The sequence below is a fragment of the Malurus melanocephalus genome, unplaced genomic scaffold (assembly GCF_030028575.1).
Source record: "Malurus melanocephalus ecotype Western Australia unplaced genomic scaffold, MMel_1.1 scaffold_182, whole genome shotgun sequence".
Lineage (NCBI taxonomy): Eukaryota > Metazoa > Chordata > Aves > Passeriformes > Maluridae > Malurus > Malurus melanocephalus.
In genome coordinates, this window is record NW_026623414.1 from 941137 (window position 1) to 965117 (window position 23981).

General features: G+C 43.0%; 2 protein-coding genes across 5 annotated transcripts in view; both read right to left on the bottom strand.

Moving 5' to 3' along the window:
* Window positions 1–105: 105 nt before the first annotated feature.
* Window positions 106–3935, bottom strand: FADD (Fas associated via death domain). The gene is made up of 2 exons (XM_057373003.1): window positions 3396–3935; window positions 106–3084 (listed from the first exon to the last, which is right to left on the bottom strand). Exons 1-2 carry the CDS (start codon window positions 3772–3774, stop codon window positions 2780–2782), a joined length of 684 nt encoding a protein of 227 aa, XP_057228986.1. The 5' UTR covers window positions 3775–3935; the 3' UTR covers window positions 106–2779.
* Window positions 3936–13703: 9768 nt separating this feature from the next.
* Window positions 13704–23981, bottom strand: part of ANO1 (anoctamin 1) — a 72868-nt gene continuing 62590 nt past the window's right edge. For all 4 annotated transcript variants that reach the window (XM_057373006.1, XM_057373007.1, XM_057373005.1 and 1 more), the window contains 7 exons: window positions 23862–23962; window positions 23592–23737; window positions 22298–22450; window positions 20494–20546; window positions 18733–18917; window positions 16978–17083; window positions 13704–16071 (listed from right to left, as the gene is read on the bottom strand). In XM_057373006.1, coding sequence (XP_057228989.1) covers window positions 15811–16071; window positions 16978–17083; window positions 18733–18917; window positions 20494–20546; window positions 22298–22450; window positions 23592–23737; window positions 23862–23962 — 1005 coding nt within the window. In that variant the 3' untranslated portion in view covers window positions 13704–15810. The remainder of the gene's footprint in view (window positions 16072–16977; window positions 17084–18732; window positions 18918–20493; window positions 20547–22297; window positions 22451–23591; window positions 23738–23861; window positions 23963–23981) is intronic.

Here is a 23981-nt window from a genome sequence, read left to right on the forward strand (position 1 = left end):
CCAAGCTTTGACTGAACTAGAAGCTGTGCTTTTAATTAACTATAAAMCAAATAAAACATCCTTACTACAGCAGGATTAGCAGAGGAAAAAAGGAAACCTACCCACAGGCAGCTTCCCAAGCACACTGGGACTCAATTTTAGGCTCCTGAGGGCTGACAGAGAATCTTTTTTCCCCTTACACCTCCCTGAGTGACAGCATTGATATGCTGCTGCTGCTGGAAAACTGGAGCCTCTTTAGCACTTCTGAGCAACTCAATGACAAAACACTTTGCTGCTTGCCTTTAATGTCCCAAGAAGGGCACTGATAGCACAATGCCTRTTCACCAACACTCCTTCCTTTCAGAGTGTCCTTAACATCCATCTTCTCCCAGTCAGAGATCTCTATGCAGACAGCAATCCCATCACACAAACAAACAAAACAGTCCCATTTATTTTGGTTTTYAAGAAATTATTTTTAATGAAACGTACATAAAATTATACAATATAAAACCCAAGTTCAAGTTATAAAAATGTGTATATTGAGCTCAAGGTATTTAATTTGAAAATAAAAGATTGTCAACTGGATCAGAAAACACTCCCTTACAAATTGCACTCTTTTCCTTTAGCCCTCCTCCCAATAAAAAGTTTTTGTTCCCTTCGTTGCAGTTGATTTTGCTCTCATATGAAAAACATTTTAATCTCTTGTAAAAGCAGTCTTAATTGGCCCTGAGCTACTGCACAGATTGATGCAGCCTCGGTCACTGCTTTCAGGTGCAGTAAAAGGCTGTAAAAATCCTTAAAGAAAGAGGTTTTTATCTTCTGAAGGTTTTTATCTTCTGAAGCAGAGTATTTCTTGCAGCTGATGAGTGCTTGGCTACAACTAACAGCTTATTCCAACTGATTCCTAAAATATCCTGGTTATATGCAGTAAGCAGTACACTCTTCATATTTCACAGAAATCTCCTCTTAATGAGAAGATTTTTTAAAAGTGGATAAGCACTTTAGCAGAGATTGAACTTGGAGCTGTTTCAGAGCTGTTTGAGCACTCATATCCTGCTCACTCCACCTCTCTGCTGTGCCCCCAGGGATTGCTCAGGACAGGAAGGAAAAASTCCTGGAGCAATCCTTTTCTTTAGATGCTGCAAAATGGATACTACTAGTGTCCATTAAATAAAAACCTCCAAAACTGAGCTGGTCCTTCAGCTGGAGCCCTGCTGGGAGTCTGGTATTGAAATTGATACAAGTAAAGGGAATAAGAACTTGGAGATCTCTGCCTGCCCAAAAAGCAGAGAGGTGGCAACTCCTGGGTTACCTTTTGCTTGGATACACTCACTGATACTTAATATACCACAACTGGAAAGACACTGAGAATCATCACACAACCCTGGAATGGTTTGGGTGGGAAGGGATCTCAAAGATCATCCAGTTCCAACCAGGGACACCTTCCCACGACCAGGTTGCTCCATTCCCATCCAGCCTGTCCTGAGCACTTCTAGGAATGCAGAGAGGAATTATGGAAGGAAAAACCCCCTGAATTAAATGATTTTTCTTCATGTCTGAATTTAGAGCAGTTTCCACTAGCTACAATTAAGTGTTCCTGTGTCACTGTTTGAGTGAGAGGCACCAAGTGCAACAAACATTGAAAACTGTCACTGTCACAACGTTTCTGCAGAGCCATGACAGGTTAYGTGCTGACACCCGGCCTTCACAGCAATGGCACCACACAAAAACAACTCGGGAGGAGCTGAAAGCCCCACTAGTGCAGCAGCAATAAAGCCTCTTCCAGTACACAGTCAGGCACTTGGGAGGATGTCTGCAGAACACACAGTCCTACAACTATTCAAGAAACAATGATTTCAGAGGATTCTCCCCCAAGAGGCCTCTACAGCCCTGCATGCCCTGGGTCGTGCAGTTTCTCCAGCCTCAGCTCAGGTGTGAAGGCCACTGACTGAAGTTTGTTCCAGATGAAAGCTGAGAGCTGAATCTGGTCTTGTTCACAAATCCTGTGTSCTCTGTGAGTGGCTTACACCTTCCAGCACACACAGCAACCTCTGTGACAAGAAGGCATGGAAGGACTCCCAGCAAGTAACCCCAAAGTATTCACAGCTTTGGAAAGAGGCTGCTRTAAACATCTGTAAGGCACACAGTCTCTTGGGTAGTTTCAGGAGTACACTTCCCTCAAAATGCTGAAGGCACTTGGTGCAGACATTTGTTTTCAAACCCAGGCACATATTTTTGCCAAGAAAGAGCCACAATATTTCATGTTCCTCTTGCACTGCCGTCTTGAGGTCTGAAGTAACAGATGTCTTTTCATGGAGAGCAAATATATTTGACAAATTATATAAGATATTCTCTTACACTYCTCCAAAAGAAAAGCCAGCACCCAGCTGAGAGGTTTATTCCTTCTCCCTTTCACATGTCATTTATAAAAGGCCACCAAAAAAAAAAATTCCAACCTCCCCATGAAATTTTAAATTCCATTTGCCTCAAAAGTGTCCCACGGATGTGTTTCCAGAGGAGATGTCTCTGGAAAGTGCCTGCAGCAAAGCAAATCTTTCCAGGTGGGTGGCAGAACGAAAGTGTGAGGATTTCTACAAAACGGAGTTCAGGTCTTTTAGAAGTTAAAATGTCTTGAAAGCAGCATCAAACTACAAAGTGTTCCCTGAAAGGAATCCAATTTCATGTCAATTTTCATCTGAGCACAAATTAACTTATTCAGGCACATAAATTAATGGCATAATAAGCAACCAGTGATAATTACTTTGGTTCAGAGAGAAGAAGGCTCTTTGAYTTTTTTTGTTCATATTTCTGTACTAATTTCATCTGTTTCAGTGTCCAGCTGCGAGATTCTCTTTTCAACCAGGTCTGCCACCAAATTCAGGTTGCAGCCCCGGAGGCCTTTTATTAAGTCAGCCGCCTTTGCATCCTCCCCCTTCCACCTCTGCCACTCCCGAAGCGCCTGAACGAGCTGTTCATACAGATCAAATCGATGGGCTGCCTGTATCCTGTCCAGTTTCACTTCTGGCATTCCAAGCTCTCGCATCACCTTCTTCCACTCTCTCCCAACATTGTCACATATGACAGCCCTGGCTACCTTCAGGCGACCTGAAACAGCAGAAGCAGATCAAGTTAGCCACAGATTTACTAAGAAATGTAAGAAAACGTTTTAAAAGCTGTTGCTTTTTTAGTTTCGTTTCAGCGAAACGCCATCATTCTTGTTGCACTGCACATACTGAGACTTCCAAAGAAGCCACAAGATAAGACTTGGAATCCCAAAAGATAAAAAGATCAAAAGAGGGAAGAAATTTTAACCCCGGCGAGCCATTTGCGTACAAATTTACTGGGATGGCTGCAGAGGGATATATATGGGGGMTATAATTAGACATAATTAAACATATATATAATAATTCACTCACGTTTTTCATGCACATCTGGCTGATCATCGGGAACACGAGGGTCTTCCTCTTCGAATTTCACCAGCTGTGACACCAAATCGTTCCTCTCGATGTGCTGCAGGAGCGTTCTCAGGAACTCCAGGTTGTCGCTCGCAACCTGCTGCTTCTCCAGCAGGATAGTGAAGAGCTCCCGGCCGCTCTGCACCGCCTCAAGCTTTCGCTTCCCGATTTTGTCGCGGCAGAGGAACTTCATGGCGGAGAGCTCGGTGTCCGACAGGCCCGAGGAGATGGAGTGCAGCAGGCTCAGGAAAGGATTCACAGCGCYGGGGCCCACGCCCGCCACAGGCCGCGCGGGGGAGATTTCCGTGTCTCGTTYGCATCCTCCGCAGGGGAAATCCATTCCTGTTTGCGCAGAGCGGCTTCCCGGGAACGCTGAGACAGGGGGGAGACCACAGCGGGGAGACGAGACGAGACGGGAGCGACCGCAAGGAACCCGAACCGACTGGAGCCGCCGGACCCGCCGCGATGGCCGCGCTCCGTGCCCGGAAGTGACGCCACAGCGCGGCTTTCGCGCGCCCCGCCCGCACCAAGATGGCGGCCGCGCCGCCGCCCGTGAGGGGTGGGAATGGCGCCTCTCGCCGCCGCCGCCTCTCTCCGCTGCTGCCCCGATACCCCGCGCCCCGCCCGAGGCGAACGGGCTTGTTTGGTGCTGCTGAATGCAGAGCGTGTGTTGGAGCCGAGCAGGGCGCGGGCGGTGTGCTGATGCAGGGGGGGCCACCGTGCCTCAGCGCCTCAGTGCCTTAGCCCTGGCCGCCTCAGAGAATCGCAGAATTAATACAGTTGAAAAGAACCTCGGAGATTATCGAGCCCAATCTATGACCAAACACCACCTTTCACTCAGCTTGTGGCACTGAGCGCCCCATCCAATCCTTCCTTACACGGATCCAGGCGCGGTGACTCCACTGCCTGCCTGGGCCGCCCACCCCAATGCCTGATAACTCTTTCTGTGAAGGAATTTTATCTGATAGCCAACCTAAACCTCCCCTGGCGCACTTTAGACCATTCCCTCTCCTTCTGTCCCTGTTCCCTGGGAGCAGAGCCCGATTTCCCCCCGGTTGCCCCCTCCTGTCAGGGAGTTGTGCAGAGCCACAAGGTCCCCCCAGAACCTCCTTTTCTCCAGGCTGAGCCCCTTTCCCAGTTCCCTCAGTGATGAGATCCCCTCTGATCCCCCTTTTCTCCAGGCTGAGCCCCTTTCCCCACTCCCTCAGTGATGAGATCCCCTCTGATCCCCCTTTTCTCCAGGCTGAATCCCTTTCCAGCTCCCTCAGTGATAAGATCCCCTCTGATCCCCCTTTTCTCCAGGCTGAATCCCTTTCCAGCTCCCTCAGTGATAAGATCCCCTCTGATCCCCCTTTTCTCCAGGCTGATCCCCTTTCCCAGCTCCCTCAGTGATGAGATCCCCTCTGATCCCCTTTTCTCCAGGCTGAGCCCCTTTCCCAGCTCCCTCAGCYCCTCCTGATGTTTCAGTCCCCTCCCCAGCTCYGTTCCCTTCCCTGGACACGCTCCAGTCCCTCCAGGTGCTTCCTAAACTGAGGAGCCCCGAAGTGGACACACAACACTCAGTGTGTGACCTTGACAGTCTAAGCCTGAAGTTGGGGGATCTGTAGTTTTCCTGTTTCATKTTGAATTATTGCACTTCTTGTGAACACCTGCCCCTACAAGGGTTACTCTCTGTGCTTTTTTTTTCCTTTCAAAAGGTGGGAAGAAAAGCAGTACAAGGATGAAAGGTTCAGCCTGCAGAAGAGGAGGCTCAGAAGGTACCTTCTCACTGTCCACAGCTCCCTGACAGGAGAGTGTGGACAGCAGGGAGTTGGTCTCTTTCCCCAAGGACAAGGGGCTGGAAAAGAGGCAAATCATCAGCGGTGTTTTAGGTGGCATATTAGGAGAAATTCCTTCACTGGAAGGGTGGACAGGCATTGGAACAGGGGAAGTGGTGGTGTCACCRTCCCTGGAGGGATTTAGAAGATGTACAGATGTGGTGCTTTGAGGCACAGTGGTGGGCTTGGCAATGCTGGGTTAATGGTGGACTCGATGGTCTCAGACATCTTTTCCAACCTTAATTATTCACTGKCTCTGTGATTCTGTAAAGGACTCTCTCCACCAAGAGCAGGAAAGGCCCCATCAGAGCCCTGCTCCCAGAGAGATGCCATTCCCATGGTTTCCCTCCCCGGCAAAGCAGCTCCTGCTCTCCCTGTGCAGCCTCGGCTCCCCYGAGACCCCCATCCTTTCCCTGGAAACACAGGGCATGCAGCCTGGCCTTTGTTCYTCACAGACATTAATGGTGATACAGAGTTCCTGCTGACCTTTAAAAGGGAAGGAACAGGGCAAATGTTAAACCCCTGCATTTTAGAGGCGACTGTTTCACAGGGTGGAAGGTTGTGGACTTGGCTTAAATGGGAAAGGTCAAGTCCATCCCATTGTTTTGTAGGTGTCAGGATGGCTTTTCTGCTTGACACATGTGGATAGGTCAGAAATTTCCTTGTTCCTTCTGTAAGCACTGGCATGTTGATTCCCCAAGCTACCCCATTTTAAAGTTGTTTCCAGCACACTTTAATTTATTATGTTACAATCAATTATTTATTATTGCACTAACAGACCTAACCACAAAAAGATTTCCATCTGATAAATGCACTTAAACACTATCATCGTCCTCATCTTCATCTCCACTCTTGCATTCTGATGTRAACTCCCACCTCCAAAACATTTCTAAAACTCCCACAGGCACAACCTCTCCTTAGATAAACCCACCAGATATTTTTGTTTATTCCCTAAATGCTGCAAACTGCAGGGAATGAACCTATTGCATGTTCTCATGGTAAAGCAAAGAGGGAGAGGAACTTCCATGGAGAATCCAAGCTGGGACAAGATGTGCCTGAGTTAAGAGATTTGATTTCTTTCTGAGGCCCTGAATATAATTTAAACTCSAGGAAAGACATTAACAGAAAGGGCAGCATAACAGAAACGTATTTGCTGTGTGTGGATTAATTTATGAAGCAGGAGTAATGCTTGTAATGATACAAGAAGTATAAAATCCAGTTAAATAAAATCTCTTTTTCATTTTGCCAAGGATGGTGACCTACAAAACAGCAGGGACCAGATCCCATGGTGCCTGGTGATGGCAGCCAGCTGAATTCAGAGACAGATCTATGTGGGAGACGTCGAAATCAGCAAAGTTTATACCTTTATGCTCTATTCCTTGACATGCAATTGGAAACAACATYAGCTGAAATTTTAATTAGTTCACACCAACTGAGTGGCCAGATTCAGAGGCATGAGGAGTGTGAAAGTGATGCTGTACATTTGTGTAATTCCAAAGGTGTCCAAATTAGTAACAAATATGAAACTAAAAGACACAAATCAATATTTAATTAAGACTCTTAAATGCTTTTAAACTCACTCCTAATGGAAGCCAGAGTGATTGAGTAGGCTTTTTTATTCTTTCTGACTCTGACTTGGACATATTCACTGACAGAAATACCCCAGGAACTTGCTTTATTCCAGTGATTTCCTTTGGAAGCAGTCCGTGGGGCTTTGGTAAAGAAAGTATTAGCCAAGCCTAACAGATCGCAAGTGCTTCCACATCAGAATAAAACTTCATAGAAATTATTTATTAGAGCAGCTCAGATTTCAGTGGAAGTTTCCCAGAAATTTAAGTGCTAGGAGTGATCCTAACCAAAGAATCTTAAGATTTCTCGAGGYAAGATGAGTCCTTGCAAAATACTGCAGAGGGAGCTCGAAGCCTGGGAGTGTTTCAAACTTCGCTTTGACTTCGGTCATGGCTGGAGGAGCCGGGCAAAAAGAGCAGAAAAAGATGAATTTCAGCAGAGCCCTCGGGGAGGTGTCGGTAGGAGAATATTCAGGCACAAAACACCTATTTGGGGACTGCAAAAAGGGCAGAGTGTGGGGCTGTCCTGCGCTCCGGGTGACCGAGGTGTGTTGRTGTGGAACACAAACGGGGGAAGATGCTTTGTGATTTCCAGGGCAGCAGACACTGCTGGGCCATAGGAATGGGARAATTTGGGAACCGCTGCGTTTGTAAGTGAAGCAGCTTTGATAACTTCTTTAATTTACCACACAATTCGAGAGCAGATAACCCAGATGGGATCTGAAATCCTCATCCCTGACAGTTCTGAGGCGTGGGCTGGGCAAACATCTTGGTACAGACAGTGCTGAGAGGCTGTTTYGCTTTTGAGGCCCAGTCAATTGTACACTTTTAAAAATATATCTACACTTGTCTCCCAACGGAATTAATAGCAYCTCCTTTTTTCTTTGCTATTTTCAAGGTAGGAGGAGATTTTGCATTAAAAAATGCGGTCCCCTCCCTGTGAGCAGAATTGGGCTGCAAGAGGTTTTTAGTTTCCTTGCTTGCTTTTTTTACTCCCACTGTGAATAAACTGATTTACGTAAAATTTCTTAATGTATTTATTCAATGCCTCTTGCCCATCTTTTTTTTTTGCAAAACACTAAAATGCACATTTTCAGCAAAGAAAAGACAATTTCTATGTTTTCTTTTGTGAATGAATTGATCCATACATGTTTGTTTTGTCAGCTATCACCTCTCTGTTGCTATAACGTCCAGTGTAGAAAGAAGTGCTCTGGTAGAGAAACTTATTTGTGAAGAGACTAAGTATCTTAGGAGAAAACTGTCCCTGACAAAAGGGCCTGTAAGAAATGTCAAATTATTGTGGGTTGAGAAGAAAAAATTAGAAGCAGAGTGTGGGAAAAGTAAATAAGTTCTGAAAAGAGAGTGAACTCTGGCATGAATAGGTTGTATACAGATAAAAGATCTGGCCAAGTAACAACAACAACAAGCAATAAGTTGTTAACAGATGCTTGAACTTAATATTGAAACAGCAGAAGTGTTGATATAATTCTGTTGATACAGTTCTGTTGTGTTATTGTTGGCAGAAGAAGTTAGTTTAACTTTAGGGGAAGGGTAAATTGTAGACTTTTGTTTATTTTCTCCGGCTAAAAACCTCTGACTTGACTTTTTACCTATTTTTGTAGTGAATTTTCATMATACCATGGAAGTATGAAATCATTCATGCAAACATTTCACATGTCAATAAAGCTGTGTGTGTATCTTAGCCCAGCACATCTCATTCTTCTAAACCCTATTTATCACTTAAGCTCTGCAACAWCGATTTTGCACTTGGGAAAACAGGAAGACAGAGAAAACAGAGAGTGAGGGTTGTTTGCAAAGGAATGGCGTTGTGAAATAACAAAGCCTCCCCGAATAACAGKGAATGATCATTAGGTCTCTTCTGGGGTCCTTTCTGTTCCTATTCAGTTCAGTTCCTGCTCTGTGGCTGGCTGAGGGTGAAGCAAAGCAAGTTAAGATCCAAACTGGAAGTCACTTTTCAGCCAGGGAAATAATCCAGCAGCTTTGATTGCCAGGCTGGGAAGCTAATACTAATTAATTTCTGCAGAGTATGTATAATTTGTTCTTTATTTTCCTGAGCTGCTSTATTGCCAGTTCCTAAACCAAATAAAACCATGAAAAGGTAAATACTTACCACATTAACATTTATTTCTGTAAATTGAGGWGTTTTTCTTCATTCTCCATCTTTGCATTAGAAAATAGAGTATTCTGAGAAGCTATAAAATAAAGGTTGGGATAACAAAAATAATTATTTTGCAGAAAACTGCTTCCATTTGCACCACTTGGAAGTATTTCTTACAAGCAAGTAATTAGTCCTGTACCACAGGACTTCATCTTCCCACCYAAGGAAAGTTTTTTTGCCAGCTTCTTGCTGAGGATCAGCACTTCATTGCCTGCTGCAGAGCATTGCAGTTGAAATAATGTCAGCAGGGACTTTTTTATTATTTTTTTTGTGTCTATGAATATTCAGCTCTAATCTCTTCTGCACTGACAGACTCTGCTTTGGACCTGGTGAAAAATGTAAACTTTTTTTCCAGCCGTGTCTCTGCATCCAGCCTGCAGAATGGGCTTTTCACAAACCAGAAGATGTCTAAATGTCTCCCAGAGGCACTGAAAATTTGCTTTAATAAATAAAAATGAGCATCTCTGGTCACACTTGCTTGATTTTTGAGTTAAACTCAGGTATTGTGAACTCACTGCTGTGACTAGAGATTATGACAAACCAAGAGGTGGGGATTATTTCCTAGAAACAAGTATTCCCTTAGCTGTCTGTGATTTTTATTCTTTTTAAACGTGCCAATGCTGTATTTTCCATCTGAGTCACTGTCCTGGAAATTGGAAGGTGTAAGTTTTTTTCTTCAATCCTGATTAGGGAGGGAGTGCCTTGTCTGCTTAAACACAGTGTGGTTATTATTCAGTAATTTCCTTTTAAAACATGAATAGTTTTGTGTAGGCACTGAGTGATACAGGATATGACTGGGTGAGTTAGTCACTGGGATTTAGATATAATAAATAAGAAAGCAAATCTGGTTTCATGCTCTCTCTCCCTCGATTCTTTGGGGAGGAAGTTTTATTTTCTGCTCTCCAAAAGAACGCTGTAATTTGAGCTAGTCCACGGTGCTGTGGTCAGAATCAGATCCCAGTTCATCCTAAACCACAATTTGGAGTCCATTTTCATACACAAACATGTGGGAAACTTGTTGCATTTGTTCCCAGAGATGAAATGTCTGGGAAGGGAGCGTGACTTCCCGAGAGATGGCTGGGTTAATCAAATCCAATATTTAGCATTTATATATTTTCTTTGTAGTCTGTACACTTCAGAAAAGTGAGGAAGTTACATGTGCCACAACTTTGAGCCAAAAAAGCCACATGGCAAGTTTTTATTTTTTCCTTGTGTAGATACAACCAAGATTAAAATACTTCTGTCAAATCAGCCCCAAGCTCACCTCTCTCACCCTTATAACGATACTCTGCTGCTCTTCACCAGTTTGGGGGCGTTGAGGCTTTTGAAAGGAGCCTGTGCACATCTTTGCCAAGCACCCAAACCTGGCAGGGATTGTCACTTCTTGTCCACAAGAAGTCCCAGAGGTGATTACCAGCTTATCTCACCATTTCTAAAAGGCAAGCTTTGTGAAGAGGTGGAGAAACGTGGTTTCTGAAGTAAAATTCAGCWAGGCAGAAGTGAAGAGGTTCAGTAGAATTTCAGAGCTGCCTCAGTTTTACTTCTTTTGCCCTTTGAGGACRGGATAGGGATGGAGCTGAAGCTCACATTGATTTACTCACAGGAATTTCACTGKCCCTTCCCTGCTCACAGCTCCTCTTTTCCACTCCCAGCAGGGCCTGAGAAGAGTAAAATGCCTGAACAATTCCAGGAGCTGGAGCCCACCAGCTTGCTGACAATGCACACCCTGGAACTGTCTGGCCTGCTGAGACGGATTCCTTTCCCACTTGATGGCTAATTACTTGCAATCCTTCTTTACCTGCAGATGGATTTTGAAGATTAATATGTTGAGAAATGTGAGCTGCTCCTGTAATTACACGCTGCTGCCGGCACAGATGGGAATTCCAGGCTCATGAGCTCTGTTCCTCCCACAGGACCAAAACCTCCCATCCTCCACCTCCACCCCAGACCTGCGGCATCGCCTGGCTTGGCATGATGAGAGGACACAGGGCAGTGGGAACAATGACAAGGGCTGCCCCAAAACCCACCTGCAATCCTTGGGAATCCATCCTCTGTCCAGAAAACCACTCCCGTGGCTGACCTGCCAGCTAACCCGGGTCTGAGAGCAGCAGGCAAAAGCCTTTGCCTCCTCCCTTCCCTTGTTTGCACCTTTTGCTCAGCTCTGTCTCATATTTCAACTGGAGAAGAGAACTACTGTTTTTTAATTAAGCAACAAAARTAGGGAATAACTTTTTCTTCTTCCTCTTGCTCTTATAAATGGACTTTTTTACACTTTTGAACTTGTTTAGCACAAGCAGTCTGCTAAAATTTTTGTGTTTTCATTCTTTCTTCTTATGGTCACCTGGACAGATATGTTTTCCACTTTGGCATGATTTTTTTTACAGAGATGTTACTAAGCAAGATGAAAGCTATTACTTAGAAATCTTCAATCTTCTTCAATTTTCCAAGCCTTTCTTGGATTTTCCAAGGACTTTAACTCCTGGAAACTAGCACAATGGTGCACCCAACTCTTTACAGCTCTGACAACACAKTTTCATCGATTTATTTTGGCTTTAGCTGACACTGTGGGTTAGAAAAGTAACCTACAAAAACTTCCAGGAGTTTTTATTTTATTCAAAGGGAAACCAGTCACTCAATAAGTAATGTTTAACCTCATGCAAAGCATGCTGAAGTCAAATGGAATCAGTGGAAATATTTTCTTTGGCTTCAGGTGGCCTGCTTGGCCTTAAAAAWTAAGGATAGAGTTAAAATTCAAAACAAGCCACGTTCATAGTTAGTTTTTCTTCAGAAAGGCCTGTTGGGCTAAAAAAAGAAGGTTAAATAAAGAACTTTGGTTTTTCTCTGCTATACTAAAAATGGCATGTTATGTTTGGTCATGGAATAAATAGTGCTTGAATGTGCAAAGAATTGAACCAGAGTTTGAATGGAATTCATATAAATTCTAAAATAGGGTTTTTTCAGGGGCAAAAGGAAGAAAAGTTGTTTACTCTGAAAACTCCACAGGAAAAGATAAATTTCACTCAAGTGAATTCAGCACTCAAGTGATCTACGGAGCTCTGGAAGAGGTCAGACTCCTGAGGAATCAAGGTGAAAAGGAAATGATTMTTGCTTATTGGAAATCACAACAGCCAAAAAGATCATTAACAGCTCAGGACCAGAGAGCATGGGAGGTTTAAAAATAGAAATGTGTCCGTGCCTTGATGTGAGCCTTATTCACCCTGAAGCTATTTAAGACTGCAAAATATTTGTGGGGCAGTATCTTGGAAACACAATGCCATGGAAATCCAGGAGATTCAGGCTGGCAGCACAGTGGGGTGGGTTCCACTTYCTCCTCGGATGGGGTGGCCATGAACAAACAGGGATTCAGCAGTGGCTCAGCAATGCTCACGGAGCCACTGCCAGCAGGAATCTCCTCCCTGCTCTGAGTTTCCTCCTGGACCAAGCAAACAGGTGTCATGCCTTTCCTCTTTCATATATTGAGTTTGAGAGTTTTTCTTTGATTGAAGCAGGGCTGGGAAATGGTTTTGTGCCTGTGGTTTTGGGGCAGAAGCATGCCAAGAGCAGGCTGAATGTGGGTAGGGGGCACGCTGTCATTCCAACAGAGAATTCAGCTGTATTTGCACAAATAAAATGATTGGTTTGCTCTCCATCAAACCTGGTCCACAGGGTCACTTTGATCACAGATCCCTGCTGCTCTAAGTTTCCTTTTTCCATCCTCTCTATTCCAGTAAATCCTTATTAGCATAATCCTGCCTCAAATGTGCTGTTGGTAAAAACAAACGTTTCTTTTCTGCATCCCAAATATGAAAAAAAACTTCCAGGAAAAGTACCACAACTGGAGTGGAAGTCTTTTTGTGGGAGGCATGATCTTATATCTAATGAGCTCCTGTGTATTGTTTTATCTTTAAGAACTGACAAAAACCCACACAGCTCCCAATGAGGTTCACCTGTCTATGGTGTTCTCAGGGCACCATTCCCACCTTAGAACTAAATTTTGTGGCTCGGAGCATTTGTATTTTCTGTCAAGGAAAGAAGGATTGGCATGAATTCTCGTGCTTTGCCTTCTCACCGAACAGTTAAATGGGAGAAGAGAAAAAAACTGCAATTAGCAGGTGAGAGTCTGAGCCCAGCTTTGCTTGGACAGCCGACTCAGGGCCATGGAAATGTGACAGCCACAGTGGAGCCATTCTGCCTCCCTTCAGAGCTGAACTCAGCAAGAAACGGGCAAAGAACTTGCTGGTTTCACTCCTTTCATTTCACCAGTTCATTCTCAATAATGAATCCACTTTCTAATTCAAAGAGAAACAAAGCAAACAACATTCTTCCTCATTACAGGCCCATTTCAAACATCTCAGTTAAAGCCCCTCCATATCACATTCTGCTAAATGCCTAAGATTAGATCAGAGGAAAAGGAAAGCTCCCAGGCTARGATCCTTTATTTCATACTCAGTGTCCATAGGTCAAAAAGCAGCCAAAAACTCCCTTTGTGCTCTTGAAAATGCATTTTGGGTGTGATTCACTCWTCTCCAAGTGGGGCTCTAAAGCAGCTCCAACACCAGGTCCTACCYGTGACATTTTTAGGAAGATGTCTGTGCACTCAGAGCACAAGGAGGGTTGGGAACAGAACCTGTCCCACAGGAGAAACTCTTGGATATTTAAGTTTATTTTGAATAAATGTTTGAAGGAAAAGGAAAAAAAAACCAAAATAAAACAGATTTAGTATATATTTGCTTTTCTTAAAAAAATGATTCCATGAAAGAATTTTATAGATATCTAAGCAGTAATACAGATTTTTATATACAAAATTCCATTTAAAACAATTTACTGTACAAAAGAAAGTATAAGCAACGTTACTATTCCATGATTTCAGCAAATAATGAAAAATTCAGATAAGTACGTGTTCAGGATAYGGTTCTACCATTTACAGGAATGTCAGTATTAAGCTGGGAACACTTTCAGGTGAGTATTTACAGATTAAATCCCCTTTGAGGACAATCCCTAAGGTTTCTCTTCAGAATAGGTAGTTCACGTTTGGCTTTCTCCTGGATCTTTTGAATTACCAAGGAATGAGAGGAAGAACAGGTTTCCAACAAAATGTGTGGACAGAATTCTGCTTMATTTATCCCCACTCCCAGTCCTATTGCAGTCAGTGGGCCTGATCTGGTAAACATTTATTTACTACCAGGCGTAACATTGAYGTGGGAATAAATCGGGCAGGATTTGGCCCTACAGCAACACTCTTATCGTAAATTACAAATTTCAAAAATAGTGACATTCCTGCAAGTCAAAATACAACAGAAACAAGAGTTAACAAAATATAAGCCCTTTATTAATAAAAATCTTTGGTTGGATCAATATTTTAAATAAGCCTCATGAATATTTGGTTCATACAATTTTCTTTCTTCTACATAATTTCTCTTCTGGTACCTTCTTTGGACAGACTACAGAAAAATATCAAGTTTATCACATACTTTAAAACAAATAAATATATCAAAAGCTATATATGGCATTTTTTAGAGTTCTAGCATTAATCTTTAAATTAGTTTGGCAAAGAAAAAAGAAAGAAAAAAAGAAATAACTAAMTTCTCTTGAAAACAGTTTGGTTTTGTAACAAACCATACAGTAGTTAGACTTTAAAGAAATCTTTCATTTTTATTTTCTTTTTTGATTTTATAATGCAAGTGCCACGGACAAGACAAMGCAATAAAAGAAATTAGGCTAATTGCACCAATATTATTTGGAAGTGCAGTTTATCGGTCRACAAAGCAAAACTAAAATGCATTATGCTTAAAAAGAGCTGTACTGATGGGATTTAACTAGTGGTGGTAAGTAAGGATTTCAGACTTATACTTTAAGGAAAAGCTCCTTGTACAAAAGAGAGAGGATTTTAAGACAAAAGAAAAGTCCCGTAACTAACTGAAGGTCTGGTCCTGTAGCCCCWGTGCAGGCAAAGCTTCCACTGGAGACAGTGGGACATGTTTGGGATTTCTGCCTCTGGCAAATGGCAGCCAACAGCAGAAAGTCTGCAGGAGCACAGGAGGCTCCCTCCTCCTGCTCCAGAGGGTGATGGGGAAATCCTGGCAGGGCAGGGAGAGCCCCCGGAGCTCTTGGTGTGCTCACAGACTGTGGGTGTGAACAGAACTGAACCCAGGGACCGCTGCCAGCACCTCTCAGCTGTGCTGCTGCTGCTGCTGCCAGAAAAGGGTGCCCCAGGTCCCCTCCAGGCTCTGGGGGACACTGCAGCTGCCACAGGTGGCCCCCACGCCCCTGTGACCCCAAAGCTCAGATCCACAGAGCTAAACCCAGCCTCGGCAGCCAAGGCAGTCTGGYTGGCCTTATGGAACACTTGGGCTGATTTTGCATATCCTTGATCGAGTCACCCCATGGACCTTSCAGCCTGGGCTTCCGAAAACAGTTYGAGTTAGCATTATTATTTTTATTATCATGACTTCAAATTTACCTTTATTTCATTAGCTAATTAACAGGCTAAGATCAAATTCTCAGAGAATACCTCTAGCAAGACGTCCCAAGTACCTGCATTTCTGAATGCACACCGACGTCGATAGTGTTACCTATGGAAGAAATATAAAAACTCCCTGCATTACTGCTTGTGCAAAAGAAAAGAAAAACCCAACATAGTCAGAAATAGAACGTGGTCCTCCATGTTTGCAAGAAGGGCATTTCCCAGCCAGGTGAGAGCGAAATGGCAGCACATCCCTCAGCATGCACCGGGGTGTCCRTCAGCGGAGTCCTGCCCCCGGCGCCGCAGCTTTGTCTCTGGAATGCCCCGACAGACTCGGCTCCCTCCTCTTCTAAACGTCCAGAGGATAGGAATGGCAGGAGGACAAGCTCCCACTGCGGCTCCTGGAGAGCCTGGGGCTGTGGTTGTTGCAGTTCTCCCCTTTTTTCTTGTCCTTGTCTTTCCAGGTTTCCAGCATTTGCAGCTTCCCCTGCTCTTCCCTCATGAAGACCTCCACCATGAGAACCTTCTCCTTGTGAATCTGCTGGCTAATGTCCTTGGGAATGTCTGGGATAATCCAGTCGACAAATTCACTCATAAACATGACCAGGTTCTGAAAGTGAAGTSGTGAGAAAGYGTCAGTRAGGCCAAWTGGAAGGGTGGCTGCRGGGAGAGGGGATGATTTCRGTGCACTTAGGAAGGAAAAATGAAGAAGGGACAATATTTGAGTTGGAATACTGGACCAAATTCCCCTACATCTTTGTGCATACTAGAAGTAGAGAAATACATCAAGCATGGACCTCTCTGATTTATGTACAAATCCTGAGGAAATCAAATCCCAAGAAATTTGTCATTGGTAAATGGCTCATGAGATTTACATCAGGAACGCAGAGGAAAATAAAGTGGTAAAACTTGGTAAAATATGTTTCAATTAAATGTTTCTGGTTGAAAAATCTTAATTCAAGGAAAGGGAGGTCTTTCTCAAAAAYGTGATTTTTTWAAAMCMAAAAAAAACCCCAAAAGTTTTGACACAAGTTATTCAGGTAAGGCAGACTTAAAACACTTGTGCCACAATAACCAGCATCACTATTGAGATTAAATAATGTATTTTAAGGGAAAATGACAAGATTTGCCTTCTCATTCAGATGCAAGTTAAACTTTTAAATAGGAAAATTTTGGAAATCTCATTTCTTGGCTAGCTCTGAAAATGATTTTGTATTAAATTTATGCTGCCTCAGTGAAACTGTTGATGTCCTATGGGAGAAATTGATGGGACCTAATTAATATCAGCCTTGTGCTTTGCTGCTCTCTAAGGTCATTAAGCTCTTCTGCATCAAACCAGTTCAGRGAATCCCTGGGGATGAATTTTTCCACTGAGGCTATACCAATGCCTGGGTGGGTGGGACAAAGAGGGTGATGGAGATGGGCAAATTTCTTTGGTTTTTCCATGAAACAACTGAGAAAGAAGACATTTCTTTGGCTTAAAAACTTATTTCCAAGTGCCTGCAATAGAACCTACCTGGAAAACAATCACAAATGCCAATCTTGCTGCTAGGACAGCCCAGAAATCCTTTGAAATGTCATATTTGTTTTCAGACCAGGGGGGTTCTCTATAATCTTTGTACCTGCAAAGCAAGACTCAGTAATTCAGAAATTTTAGCACCAGAAGGAATTAATAAGAAACTGTCAAACCATAAATGGAACTATGAGAAAGTTCACTGTATCAACCTCTCAGAAACAAGACCCAGCTGGAATTCTCCCATAGTCTTCCAGTTTTACTCAAAATTAAAGGTTAATACTTCTTAATCCCCTCTGATTAGTACAAATTGCATCAATTTTGCATAAGGCAGAGTAAACTAAATAGCTGAGGTGATTTATTTTATTTTAAGACAGGTAGAAAGACAATATATATTTTTCAAACTGTTTTTAAAGACAAAAATATGGATCTCAGATTCATAGAACGTGTTTACCATATGATTAGCAAAAGACTGAAGTTAAATTTTGCCATGTGGAGAGAACTTTTCCTAGCTGTGGCTTACAGAAAATCTATGTGTTGATAAACAGACCAAGAAAAATATATTGAATTCGAAACCCCAGCATTCTGTCAATATTTTGAAAGAATGAGGGCTCTGCATTTTCAAATGATTTTAGAATCCTCAGAATACGGATGGGATGGGAAGAAGATAGAAGCTGGGAGTGGAAAGCAAATAAATCTGGCATTTTGGTATTGGACAGCAACGCTGACACTCCCATTCTGTGCTGGAACATGTTTGCCAACCTTGTTTAACCTCTGCCCAGAGAGCAGCAAGAGGAAACCAGGAGAAAGTGAAAGTGAGCAAAGCTACTACAAATGCAACTTGGGTTGGTTTTGCTTTCAGCTTCGAGTGAATTTTCTGTTTGGAGGTAATTTAATCATTTTAATTGCACTATTCAAATGCATAAAGAATATAATATAAAATAACATGATTCAAAGGCAAGGWTTTTTATTTGGTCAGTTCCTGTGATTATATAGGATGTGTGTATCAAAGTCATTTTCAGCTTTTTCTCCCCTGGAATGTCTTTTCCCTCCTTGCTCTCCTCTCCCTTTTCCTCCCTCCACTGTCCCCTTTCAGCTTTGCTGGTCTAAGTGCTTTCACTGTCAGATTTGGATTTGGAACCCAATTCTAAGTGTTAAAACCTATCCAAAGAAGCCTGGGCACAGTGTGCACTTCAGCATTCCTTCATAAGCTGAAACAGGCAACAATAATTTTACTTTAAACATKAAAGGAATATATAGAAATTATCACAAGCATGCAAATTTCTTAKGTGATGACACTTCTAGTAAGTCCTAAGTTCCAGTGCAGATAAGGATGTTGGTGCTCTCATCTGGAATTGGGAACTGGACAAAAAAAGAGGTCATGGTCATGATATCAGTAGCATGACATGACATCAGAGTGACATAACTTTCTTCCCTTAAAGCATCACTGTGCTGTTTATCATTATTTGTCTCCTTTCCAGGAGAAGGGAACACAAAATAATAAAAATCTTTGCATGGCCAAGCACTGAATTTTACTATTGCTAATCTCCATTTCCTCAAATAAGCAGTAAACCATGTTCAGATTTTGTGATTCCCTAATATGTAAGCCAAGATGTGCAAGGCAATGGATCCATCTGATCTAAAAGGTGCTAAAAACGGTATGAAAATACAAGAGACCTGTCCCAGGAATGTAAAAACTGATTACATTCTTAGCCAGCTGTGAGAACACTTCGTATGAGTGATGGTTCAAGAGAGTACCTGCATATCTGAACCTCGTAGCCCAGATCCAGGGGGTCGTTTGGAGCTGTTCCTGCTTGGAAATCGCTGACATTAAAAGAGGATAGTGTATGGTTGACGAAGCCATGCATGGTGCCATTCTCACTGTACATGTACAGGTACACGAGGCGTGGAATGAAGTCGGATGTGAATGAGATCACAAATGCCTGAGCCACAAGAGTAAAGAGTGAACGCAGTATCCTGGCACAGCCCACRTTTCATCACATCCTCACCCACGACCTGCCCAAACAACTCCCACAGCTCATGGGAGGCTGAGGGCCCTGCAGTTGGAACTCTCCCTGCACCAGCAGGGGATTATGCACTGCCCGCTCTCCCCAGGCACAGCAGATTCCCTGGAGCACATCCCTGCTGAAGTGTCTGTGTGGGTGACAACCTGAGCCCCCAAAAATGGAGCAGCTGTACCCCCTGGCACCAGAGGAGAGCTCCCAGAGCTCTGCTTCCCCCTGTCCTTGTCACAGCTTCCCCAAGGTCCWGCTGATTGATTTCCAGCTGCTTCTCCATCCCACAAGCAACTGCCGGTGATTGGACTCTTCCAAGTCTCATTGCATTGCAAAAGGACATTAATTGCATGTGGTTCTTAACTTCATCAGGATAAAAGGATGAGGAGACTGAGCCCAGTTTTATTTTTATGGTCACAAAAATTGCACTTCATCCGGTTATTTAAAATTTTCTAAAAAGATCGTGGAGAGGAGGCTCGACAGCCAATTGGGCTGAGTTCCTCATGACTTTAGCCTTCCTCATTTATCGTTATTGTGAAACATTGCCACTGGCATAAATCTCATGTACATGTGGAACAAACACAGTACAAAATGTTTTAATTATTTTATGGTAGAGAGGAGCAGTACATTGATCAAAGAGGGAAAAATAAGACTGGGTACTGACAAAGAGAGACTACACAGAACAAAAGAGAAAAACAGAGAAATTATTTCCAAAGGAAAAGAGGAAAGACAAACTAAGGCAGCATAGCAAACAACCAAAAGAATGGGTTTGCCATAGCACAACAGAACCCCAAGGACAAAATGAAGGGATTTCAAGTCTGGATAATGTAAGAAAACCCCAAGGGAGTCCAGGGACACGTGGCCATAAGCCCTACACAGCCCCTGCTTTGCTGCATTGCAAATACGTTGAATTTCAGCTGGCCTTTGTTTTCATCCTTCCCCAGCTGGGGTGCAAGCAGGATGATCACTGTGGATGTCTATTCATATAGAATAGTACATAAGTACGTACATTAATATATTAAAGTCTGCTCAATTTTTGTGAGATGTTGAAATAAATTTCTGTTCAGGATTTTCAGAGCTCTCTGAGTGGGGGCAATCAGCTCAAGGGCAGATTTTCAGTGGAGGGATTCTGCACTCTGAGGACCTGCACTGATTCTCACCTTACCCAAAAATAGCACTGAAATTAAAAAACACATCTCATCCTACTGATTGTGTTTCAAAAGAGTAAAAGCAAGCAGCTGGGGTCRTATTTGTTTGAAGGGCAAAACTGTTTTATGAAAACTTTCTGGAAAAAAGCAGCAGTGGCTACTTATTATTTTATATGATTGCTACTGCTATCACAGCTTTAAAATAAACACAGCAACTCATTCTCTAACCTTTCCAAAAATTTCTAAATCATATACTTTCACTTGACTTAAGGGATTTGTGCTGAAATAAAACTCATGGAGCAGAATGGAAAAGCCAGCCTACTGAATTCAAAYTTAATTCATGCTGATTTACTTACGTTTATGATGACAGCGAGCTTTCCAATACCTCTGAGGATATTATACCAGATTCCTAAGGAAGGAGACAAACATGTAAATGCTGTTCTAGTCTCTAAGATAAGATAAATTGCATCTTTAGTTAACAGAGTTAAGAGCATGTATAACTGTGCTGAACTAGAACTATATTTTAAATAGAAAAAGAACTGATTATAAAAAAAAAAGTAATTTAATGGCTCCTAATCAAAGGGAGCTCAACTGCGTTTTGGCACCTAATTTTTTTTTTTTTTTTTTGTGTTTTTTTTTTTTTTTTTTTGAGGTTTGAAGCTCAAAGCTTCTCTGAGGAAGGGGAAGGCAAATATGAGAGAGAGGAATGGTGCCATAGGTGGAAAAAAAGAAACATCCCAAGATTTCATTCAAACTTCTCAAATTCTTGAGGAGAATAAGGAAGCTACAGACAGGGAGCTGCCACCTCCACTCACAGGGTGCAGGGTATACTGGGCTGTTGGATTTATGGTTCTGCTTAAATCTGTCTCAGAGCATACAAAATGTAAATCCAGCCAACCCCACACTGACTCAGGTTCAAGCCCTCTGGATTTAGTCAGAAGATGTTGCATGAAGCCCCCCAGCTCTGCCACTTCCCCCTCTCCAGGCTCGATTCCTGGGAGAAGGAAGGGCCTCTCCAGAGGCTGCATGGTCGGTGATTGCTGCCTTAGGCAGGTGGGACCTTCTCCCCTTCCCAATTCTRTGCTAAAAAACTCGTCTGTTTTGTCTGTGTCCATCTCACAGTCTGATTTTGGGATGTCTCTGAAAAAAGTGGGGTTCTCCCACCCTCAAAAGTGGAGTTGAACTGCAATGAATTGCAATTAACACCTTCTCAGAAACAAATTCTAAAAAATAATCAAACCCCCAACACAAAAAAATAGAAAAAAAATAGAAAAAATAGAAAAAAGTAGAAAAAAAATAGGAAAAAAATAGGAAAAAAAATCAACATCACCCTCCCTATTATCTCCACCAGCACCCTGAACATGCAGCATCAAATCAGGGAGCCCCAAGACACCCCCAAAGCAGAGTCATGGCAAAACATGAGGTGTTCTTCAAGCCTAGGATGATCCTAGGGCATAAGGATGARCCCAAGGAAAAGCTCTGCCTGTCCCGCAGTAGAATGAAGCCAGAGCTTAGTAACAGATAAACTTCTCTGCTCTTGCTGCCTGGGCCTGTAACAAGGACAATTATTTCTATTYTCATTTTTATTTTGATGACCTTTTTAGTCACAAGTAGCCAGCACTGGGGAGACAAACACTCAGGTGTCAGTYCCTGGCAGGGCAGGGCTGGGCTGCTGTCCCCACACAGCCACAGAGCCCTTTCCAGCTCCATCCTCTGCAGTTTCCTGACATTCCTGCTGAGTTGGGACAAAGGGATACATTTACCCACGGACTYCTGAGTCTCCTCTCCTTCCCAAGGGTATTTCTGAGGCCAGCCAGAGTTATTAAATGTGGAAATTTTTGCTTCTGCTAGAAAACTGCATTGCCAGGAATGGCTGTTGATGTCAGAAACCGGGCGAGATATTTTGCTATTTCATTGATCGTTTTGATTTTAAAAGTGATAATGTTTACTTAATAAAATATTCATCTGAATTTAAAGCCCTGGTCTTCCTATTTTAAAAGGAAAGCCTTGATAAATTATGACAATTCACAGGTAAGCCACAGTCGATTGTTTTGACTTCCCCTATAAATATCCCTGTTATTGAAACCAGCTCAGCATAACAGTATCCTGCCATCAGCCCAGGAATAAACAAACAGGGATACAATAGCAATATCCCCTTACCTATATCCTTTGCTCTCACTGCTACCGGTCTCCTCAGCTCAGTAACAAATTTTTTGGCATCCAGACGGATTTCAATGATGTTGTTCAATAAAGCAAACAAAGGTGCCAGCGGGAAGGAGGCGACGAACAAAGTTACAAACCCAAACTGGATAACTGGAAAGACAAAGAAACCATTTCAGTGCCTGTTTGTCAGTACTTCCAAATGCACCCATCACCACATCCGTGCCAGCYCCCAAATTCTGACAAGGTGACAAATTCTGGGAGACTCAATCCCATTTTCTGTGTCAGGCACAGTGTGCACGACGGCTGCCCCATTTGTTCAAGGAAGAGAGTGTTGCCACCTTGCAAAGGCAAGGCAAAAGTAACCAGAAGGATGGGGAAGCTCCTGAAGGAATTTTTCCATGGGCAAGGCCAGCACAGGAGTCACCTGAAGGAGTGGGATATGGCAGTGACCACACTGGCTCTATCTCAGTTTGCCACGCTACACCTGGCAGGTTTTTGGCCTTCACCAATCCCACTGGAAGCTCCAGAAAGGATGTGGCTGCTTCTCTGCCTCTACCAGGAATAACTTGCTTCCTATAGCCAGGGATCATGTTTGCTTTCTGCATGGATCTCATGCTCATCCTGGTACTGCCAGTGCCCATCTTTCTCCTCCTCAGTTACTTCCAAATGCTGATCTCAGTAACTGCATCTTCTTTTATTTTTAGGAACTGGCAGCATGACCCTGTGGTTTGTACCACTGAATTCCCATCTGCTTCAAGTACTCTGAACATCAAGGTCACCACATATTCTAATTTGTCTCACTCAATGTAAGATATTACTTGAAAAAAAAAAAAAAATCTATGTGATCTGTCAAATACAACCGGGTCCACAGACTTGCATTGCTCTCAGAAGATTTGGTTCAGGTATAAGAAGAAAAAAAAAAAGTAAGACTCTGGTGTGGAAATGATAAAATCTGAACTAACTTATTTGTAGTGTGGGGTTTAACTGATGGTAAAATATGCCTCACAATCTCAAGTAGATGCCACTTAATCATTTGCATTTGAAACTTGACAGTGATGTGTCACATGGCTTGAAAGAAAAATATCTAAAATATTGTGCTAAAGTAAGGGCTTGTGAGCAGCAGAGAGCACAAAATCCAGCCCTGCAGCAGCCAGGGGTGGCTGGAACACATTAATAATTCAGTCATCTCATATCCACTGTCTGCTGAATGCACTGTTCAAAACGCTCAGCTCTCCATCCCAATTAGGCACAATAATTATGGCTTCAAATGCCTTCTTTCCACCTCACTCACTCATTTCCATGTACTCAGGGGTGAGTCCAGCAAAGGGCTCYAGGTTATAGTCCACTTCATAACGCTGCTTTTTCTTCATGTGCTCTTCATGGTCTAGAGAACGCTGACGCTTCAATTTCAAGTATCGGATAAACTTCTTCATTTTCCTGGGGAAAACAGAAATGATTCGCTGAGCATTCCATTCTGGTCACACAGTGCTCATTTCTCAGTTATTTTACATTCACAGGCACAACAGTAAAAAAAAAATAACGAACAGAAGTTGCTACTTACGGGATGCCAATCTCAAACAAATTGTTCTGGATCAGCTGCTTGCCCAACATGATAATACTGAGCTGGATACACAACTCCATCAGGCACCCTCCTGGAGCACACTGCGGGGACAGAGGAGAG